This window comes from Polistes canadensis, unplaced genomic scaffold, assembly GCF_001313835.1.
Source record: "Polistes canadensis isolate GaletaPanama2010 unplaced genomic scaffold, ASM131383v1 scaffold_0, whole genome shotgun sequence".
NCBI classification, from domain to species: domain Eukaryota; kingdom Metazoa; phylum Arthropoda; class Insecta; order Hymenoptera; family Vespidae; genus Polistes; species Polistes canadensis.
In genome coordinates this window covers 1,967,894-1,976,443 of record NW_014569547.1, presented here as the reverse complement: position 1 = coordinate 1,976,443, position 8,550 = coordinate 1,967,894, and the positions used below count along the sequence as shown (strand labels likewise).

At 28.6% G+C, this 8,550-nt stretch overlaps 2 protein-coding genes across 3 annotated transcripts in view; one reads left to right on the top strand and one right to left on the bottom strand.

Moving 5' to 3' along the window:
* Positions 1-499: 499 nt before the first annotated feature.
* Positions 500-2,248, bottom strand: LOC106792980 (UPF0568 protein C14orf166 homolog). The gene is made up of 4 exons (XM_014759527.1): positions 1,840-2,248; positions 1,455-1,676; positions 1,274-1,369; positions 500-1,198 (listed from the first exon to the last, which is right to left on the bottom strand). The coding sequence occupies exons 1-4, from the start codon at positions 1,898-1,900 to the stop codon at positions 834-836; spliced, it is 744 nt and encodes a 247-aa protein (XP_014615013.1). The 5' UTR covers positions 1,901-2,248; the 3' UTR covers positions 500-833.
* A 181-nt stretch (positions 2,249-2,429) lies between these two features.
* The window catches only part of LOC106792968 (ran-binding protein 9), an 11,755-nt gene continuing 5,634 nt past the window's right edge, over positions 2,430-8,550 (top strand). For both annotated transcript variants that reach the window (XM_014759515.1, XM_014759507.1), the window contains exons 1-2: positions 2,430-2,687; positions 8,150-8,505. In XM_014759515.1, the coding sequence (XP_014615001.1) occupies positions 2,486-2,687; positions 8,150-8,505 (558 nt within the window). In that variant the 5' untranslated portion in view covers positions 2,430-2,485. The remainder of the gene's footprint in view (positions 2,688-8,149; positions 8,506-8,550) is intronic.

Here is an 8,550-nt window from a genome sequence, read left to right as displayed (position 1 = left end):
TTTATTTGTAATATGCATAATATTAAAATAGTTATAATATTTCTCTCAAAATTTATGATAAAATTTTCAAAATGAAAGACTAAAAATGATTTGTTTAATATATATTTATCTTATTTCGATTCTTTTATTGTGAAATAATTTATTAGTTACATTTAAGGATAGTAAAGTACTTATACAACAAAGCTTATTTCATCATTGTAGAATAATAATATATATAAATCAGTGAGTTAGATTACTTTTTAATTACTGCTTTAGCAGGAATTGTTTTGATACAATTCAATTTTCCATTTATTTATGTATTACATTAAAATATGTATTTTATAATATCCTATACACATTGTGATGTTTTTAATTACTTATAGTTATATAGATTCATTTTATATTGATCCACGATATTTAAAAATTTAAATTATTAACTTTTTAATGAGTATTATGTTCTATATAATACTAATTGCATATATAAAGACAAGTAGTATTTTTAATTTAAATAAAATATCAAGATAATGAAGGATTTCTTCTATTTTTTCTAATAGTTATTTATAGAGTTCGATAAGATAATTACTATTTAATTGTATATTCACACATCATAACAAAGAAGGTACTCAAAAATTCAGACTATATGATAATTTATAAAATATATCATTATACTAGAAAAAGTGTGTGTTTATAATTTAAACTATTCGTTTACTCATTAATATCTGTAACGAATAAATTTGATGACGCGTTACAAATGACATTAATAAAGCATATATATTAGATAATTACAATCAATTAGGTATAAATAGATCATTATTGTTGTACATTATATAAGAAAAAAATTTATATAATACACATTATTTTCCAACTTTTCCTAATTTGGTATTAGTTTTAGGATTGGCTGTAACATTTTGTACAGAAACAATCAACTCATTAATCTTAGTTTGCAAATTCCTTAAATCATGAATGTATAACAACGTTAAATATGTAGCAGTATTATCTAAAACAACATCGCCTAAACTGATACCAGATTTGGTATCTGTAATTGGAAATGGCTTGCCTTTGACAATAACAGTATCAGGATTTGCAATTGCTGCTGCATTCAGTCGATTACATACGAGTTTGCTACAAGCCTCAAGTGTAACAAGATGACTAGAATGTTGTGGAATATTCAAGAGTTTAGCTATAGCATTAACGCCATCTTTAAATTCATTGCTGTTAACTGAAGTAAAAAGTTAAATATTAATACATTTTATCAAATATGATATTCAAAATTAAACATTAAGATAATACTTACAATCTAAATTATCTAATGGATTTGTTAATTTTAAACTTGGTTGTACAGATTCTAGTTTAGTTTTTTTACTTTCAGTAACTTGCTTAAGTTTTTTATCTATGACAAATATAACATTTTTATTATATATATTAAATTTACATTAGATTTAAATATATTTAGCATAGTTATATTTTTGACTTACAATTATCAGTATATTCTAAATTGACTGCATGTCTAATGAGCCATTCCAACTGGTCAAGTGGATTAGTAGTTAATGGGCAATTGACATCTTTACAATATTTTTGGAAAACCTCTGACCATTTATCAGACTTAATATTTCGTAAATCATTGCGTTTTTCAATAGTATAATGTCGAATTTTTTGATCTTCCAACCATACGACAACTTTACGAAAATGTTCGGTATCTAAGAAACAGATTTGTTTTAAACATTTTATTTAATTGTCTTCTATATAGTTTCTCTAATTCAAAACATTGTAAATACCTTTATTGAAAGAAAATATTGAAACGTATTGAAACGTAAGCAAATCTTAAAGACTTAATAAGTGTATATAAGTGTAATAACTTACTATTTCCATTAACTTTATCCCATTCCAAATATCCAATAGCTTTTAATTTACGTTTAAACATTGTAGTTTTTCAAATAAAAATATATAATAATTATTTATTAACAATGTTAATTTTGTGAAAATCCAGCAGTCTTTTACATCAGTTCTTGATAATGTGGAGAATCGCTAGTTGGCACTGTTCGCTATATGTCCAATTCGTGTCTTGTTAAAAGATTATCTTTCAAATATATTTCATTAATTTATAAATAAGTATTTCCTTAGGTATATGAAAATTTTGATAAAATTCTTATACAATGAGCCAAGGACTAGATGAAATTAAATATGTATATACCTAAAGAATGTTCCAAATATATATTTTTAATATGGCGCTTTAATAAAAGTCATACTTTCTGATTGGTTGAGAAAAAGAATTAAAAGTTTAAACAAGATTGGAGAAATAAATAAAGAAAGAATTAAACGAGTAGAAAATAGTTCGAGATAATCGATATATGAGAAAGTCGATAATCGTTTTCGAAACAAAATTTACGAATAATTGTATTCCAATCTAGATATTGTATGCAATGTGCTCATTGGTAGAAGGCGAGTTGCGCGATTCGTGTGCGCAATCACATTTCTATCTGGCAGCAGAGTGGGATTGCAGAGTGCAATGATGGCGGCCACCAGCGAGGAACGGATTGTTATGGAGCCTTCGAGGACAAATTGTGGACAGAGTCAAGTTGTGGATCGATTAAAAATGCTATATCCGATGGTGAACGAGGAGGAAACACCATTACCAAGATCTTGGAGCCCAAAAGACAAGTACAACTACATAGGACTATCACAAAATAATCTTCGCGTTCACTACAAAGGTACGTGAAAGCTCTCTCCGATCCTCCGTCTAGGGAGAAGCATTTAAATTCTTATCAAAATCAACTATATCCGTTAAATGAAAATATCTAGATAATTATCGAGTAACAACGTTTGATTAATTAAAACGATTGACTGGTTCGAGCTGGTCGGGCTGGTCCCGGACAGAAGCGAAATATTGATTGAAAATGGCAGAGCTCTTTTTTCGCGTGTGTCAGCGACCTAAACAAAGGAATCAGCTGATCGCTCGTGGTCTCTCTGTTTCTGCGTCGATGCGAACTTTAACATGTTCCTCGTGTTGACTGCTTACTTTATCTTTGACAACGACGATGACAGATCCTTCTCGTTGTCTTCTTTCCTTGCCTTGTGTCGCGAAAGTTCTACATCTATTGATGGACTTGCTTAATCTTTTGCTTCACTATATTATTCTTATTGCTACTGTTACTGCTGTTGCTGTTGCTGTTATTGCTGCTAATGTACACAAATCGCGTACACGAATCTCATAATACATATACGGCATAGAAAAAAAATTAAGCGTGTGTCTATAAAAAAGAACTTTCTTTATAGAGAAAGAAGGAAAGAATAAAGAAATAAAAGATAACAAAATATACGTTCCGATCTCTCTCAATGGACAGCTGTGAATGCGTCCGAACGTTGCATGCTATGTATATTGCAATGCGTGTGCGTGTAATGCATGAACGTGTACGCAGTTGAACACAGGGAACCGAGAAAGAAATAATCCAACGACGGTTCCTTCGTAGAAAAGAGCTTTCAATTTCGTTTTTATCGAATGCGTGTTCTTAATTCCTCTTTCTTTCTCTCTCTCTCTCTCTCTCTCTCTCTCTCTCTCTCTCTCTCTCTCTCTCTCTCTCTCTCTCTATCTTTATCTTTATCTTTATCTTTATCTTTCTCTCTATTCTGATAATTATCGTTACTAATAATATCCTGTTTCCTTTCTCGAATTAATCGATCATGACCGCAACCATGACGAAGGAATTATTACGCTTTTCGAATAATCTTCGATTTTATCTACCATCTTATATCGTATTTTAAATATTTCTTCAACTTCTTTTGCACAAATTTGTTCAGCATGTTCCAGAATATATGTATGTGTATATGTATATGTGATACTTGATAACTTATCGATGGAGAAATACAATAGTGAATAATTTTATAATGGCAAACCTAGTAAAAATTTTTAATATAACTTGTTTATAGTTAAAAATGAATATCTAAGAATTTGTTATTATTTAACAAAGCACGTTAAAAAGAAATTATATTAACTTAGACAAATCATTTCTATTCTATCCCTATTATCGATGAATTCTCCAAGCGTGAAATATACGATTTTACGAACGCAATGCGACGATGACGACAATGACGACAACGACGATGATGGAGATTCCTTTGTAATCGAAAAGAAACGATAAGAACACGCGACAGTTATTTACATTTCTTTCTAACATTTCTTATTTTACTTGTTAATGTTTTTTAAATTAAAGAATACAAAACATCTTTTTATATTTTTCTTATATTAATTTGTATTAAAGTGCGTAAAAATGTTAAAAATAGTGTCTAATTCGATTTACACTTACAGGGTTTTTTACAGGACCGTGTATGTAATTCGTTAATGTAGTTATTATTAAATGTCGTCCAATTTACGAATAGGAAATAAACGTAGGCAATGTGGAGTCATGTCAAATATTATTCCACAATATTTTTGGAACAACAGTCTCATCGCTCGTAGTAGTGCGGCAGAAATAGCAAGGCCGTTTAATCGCTTTGGGTCTTATTGATTGTGAGGAAATCGAAAGCGATATGATTTTATTTTTTTTACTACCGGAATTATTTCTCTCAGATATTTTATTTATTTTAAAATTTAATCATCTATTCATTTAAAACCAAATAAATACGGAGCGAGATTTAATAATTCGATTTTGAAAATACATAAAATGTATATATATATATATATATATATATACATACATGCATACGTTTCTAATGTGTTGTAAGAATGACGTATATGTTTTTTTTTAATGTGATAAATATTGTCGTACAAATGAATTGAAATCTCGTTTGAAAAAAACATAAAATAAAAATGAAAGAAACATGCGGGTATTTAATCGAATCTAATGTAAGAGTACCAGTTAGTATATCATTTTTCGATATCATCTCTCGATAAATGGAGACGACCGTGATCTCTACGACGACGACGACTACCACGACGACTGGTGGCGTCTAATGGCTTTATTGTATCCAGCAAGAGCGAGATTTAAATCGTGTCTGCCTTGGAACTTATCCCACGTGTAGATACGAGTAAACTGTGCGCAGTTTCGTTTACATAAAGGAGATACGTCTTTCTTGCAACGTGTGCGCGCGCGCTTATCTCTTTTCGGCTCGACTTGTACATATATGTATATACTTAAAAATATTTCTTAGATACGAGTTCATTTAGATATAAAAATGAATTGCATACGAATACAAAGTTCTATTACAATTTCATTATCAATGTTACATTATTTTTTTACATTTTTTATAGAAAAATATTAGCAAATCATATTGCAAATTAAAGTTGCAATAACGTATATGAAAATAGATTATGAAAGAAAAACAATGGTTAACGTAGGCGAAGTCTTGACTGATTCCTAATAGGTCAATTCTTACTTTTCACGTTGGTATTGACTAATCAGACATTTTTAAACCGTTGCATTCTTTATGATGATGCATTATTTATAATTTAAATTTTTCTTTTAATTTTGAACGGTATATATTTGATACCGGATCATGAAAATATTCGTGTTTAGATAAAGTAGAAAGAAAAATAAACTTGTAGGGACTTCATTGATCGTTTGTGCGTATGGATTCACAGTTTTATATTAGAATCTAGATGACTTTGACCATTTGAATCTTTTACCGCGTATAGGTATTTCACGTTCTGATAGTTGATAGGTGTATTGTAGCGAGAAATACATGGATCGAAGATTCTCTTTGGCTTTTTTACCTCTACAAGGACTTACTAGATCTCAAACATTAATTGTTAAAGATCATATGCATTAGAAATATATATATTTTAATATTATTGATATTCTCGTCCTGTGTGGAAGACATTGAAATATTCCAGGGAAATATTATGCCCGGTATTTCATCTACTTTTTCTTATTTTTATTTCCTTTTTTCTTATCTTTATTAAAAATATCTTTATTACTAATTTTGAAATTTAACGAATTTTTGATTCCTGGAATAAATTTAAATATTCTGTATCAACTTATTGAACAATTCATTTTTTATTATATGATTCGCTCCATATAATCGAAAGCTTTACTGATTCTTTATTCACGTATACTGTGTAGGCGTAATATCTATTCAGATGTAAGGAGAAATCATGTATCATGAGAATTTTCACATGAAGGTCTTAAGTTGTATCCAGTATAAAAACAGAGTATTTATTATACGTCCACGATCATTAAACAGTGCATTAACGGATTTATTATTAACAGGAAAATAGTATATTTTTATTAAATTATTTTAATTTCTCGAAATTTTTGAATGATAATATTATTTTATTAAATTCTAGGCCGACTAATGTAATATTAATGACCGTTAATGTATGTGATATACATATTTATTTATATATACAAAGTTATTATTTACGAACATTATTTTGTGTATACGAATTTATCGTCAATAATTTTTTTTGTATATTATATAATTACAAAAGCATAAGTAATTGTATAATACATCATTGAATCTATTGCAATGTACATAATAATAATAATAATAATCTTTACCTTATAGTGACATCTATTATGCATTTCGATATTAGAATGAATAATTTCATTTCTAATACTTAATTTCTCATTATTTATTCACGGCGGTAAAGCCTAAGTAATGTTTTATTTAATACGGAAATAGGATTCTTCTAAGATGCGTGATTAATTTTCTAATGTTGTTTTAACCTTACTCTATAAAAGGAAAGATAGAAAAAAGTGTTTAGGTTAATGGAGGACCTATGAGATATCTAGGAATTACATAAATCGATTTACGTTGTTAGATTTAGAACGTTCGTTCGTAGTCTTCGCTTAGTAAAGTCGCTATTTCTGTCGTTAATAATTCGTTATGTAGCTCTTTGGATTTATTTCGTAATCAGCAACCATCACTTTTCATCCATTTTGTATTATTATACTATTTAATAGAATATTAACAATATATTTGAAGCATATTAAAAGATATTTTTTTTAAATATTGATGTATTTTTAATATATATATGTAATTAAAATGATTCATAAAGATCATATGTATATAATTATTGTGCATATATATATATATATATATATATATATATATGATAGAAGAGAGAAAAATACACATAGATACGAGGACATAAGATTTTCATGGGATTTTTTTTACTATAACTACATTTTAATATTATTGTATATGTATATGTATGTATGTATGTAAGCATGTAAGCAAGCTAGAAATGTTGCATCGATGCGACGTGGTGACATAGTGACCCACTTGCAGTTTGATTATGTAGTAAGGCCTAGCTAGCTTTACCCAATTTGTATTTTTGTTTGAAGAGCTAATTTCTAATTTCCTACGTTAAACAAAAAGCTTAGTTTCTTTTACAATTATTGTTTCTCATAAAAAAGAAAAAAGAGAAAGCAAAAATTATCGATTTTCATAGACGTGGCTACTCATATTGCTTCAGAGTTCAAACTCAATAGACTCTTCTACAAAAAAGCAGATGTGTATCTACAATTTCTATTGCTTATAATATCAATAATATTAATAATAATAATTATTATTATTGTTATCATTATATTATAATATCCTCCTCGTATCAATCTTCGCTTGAAACTCTAACTAGAATATATATTTGAAAAATATATGTGCATTATGTATATACAATGAATATATGTATGTATAAATATTTAATATTCGGTGCATTGACTTTTCTTTAGTAATTACTTAGCTTTCTCTAATGCATATAGCGATATGATATTCTTAAAACGAACATATATATATGTTTTATCACCTCTTAATATTCTTATCATTCTGTGTATTATTATCTTCACGTTGCATGTAAGAAGAGGAAGTGTTTCTATGATTATATAGATCCCAAGTATTAGAAGAACGTATATGCATGGTTGCGTGCATGTTATTAGGGAAAAGTGAGATGAAAAGTGAGCATCACTGTCGTTGCATAATTTATAAGATAATACTTCTTCTTTCTTTAACAATGTTAGATTTTTATATGTGCTGCTGCTTTATGTATGTATGTGTGTGTATAAAAAATCGTTTGGAATATTAATAATTATTTTAATTAAACAATAGTTTTTTAAATTGAATACAAATTAAATCTTTGTGGAATGTTTAATAAAAAGTTGCCTAACATGTTCAAGAAACAAAAAATACACTAAAATAAAAAAATAGACACGTTTTTAAAATTATTTCTTTTTTACAGGTTATGGAAAAACACACAAAGACGCAGCTAGTGTTCGTACAACGCATTCGATACCTGCATCCTGCGGCTTGTATTATTTTGAAGTGAAGATTGTGAGCAAAGGAAGAGATGGATACATGGGTATAGGGCTCTCAGCACATGGCGTGAACGTTAATAGATTACCAGGATGGGACAAGCACTCATATGGCTATCATGGAGATGATGGCCACAGCTTTTGTTCGTCGGGTACGGGTCAACCATATGGACCTACATTCACCACAGGAGACGTCATTGGTTGTGGTGTTAATCTTGTTGATAATACTGCATTTTATACTAAAAATGGTCACCACCTTGGAATAGCTTTTACGGATCTTCCTGTAAGTATAATTTTAATAAAATTATTTTTTTTATCTGTATATATA

What these genes read in the sequence shown, in the direction of transcription:
- LOC106792980 (XM_014759527.1), bottom strand. Translation starts at nt 1,900, where the DNA reads ATGTTTAAACGTAAATTAAAAGCTATTGGATATTTGGAATGGGATAAA. An exon ending in TTTAGAATATACTGATAATT is followed by an intron (nt 1,370 to 1,454) that starts GTAAGTCAAAAA and finishes TATTTGTCATAG; the next exon opens with ATAAAAAACTTAAGCAAGTT. An exon ending in TCCATTAGATAATTTAGATT is followed by an intron (nt 1,199 to 1,273) that starts GTAAGTATTATC and finishes TTTTTACTTCAG; the next exon opens with TTAACAGCAATGAATTTAAA.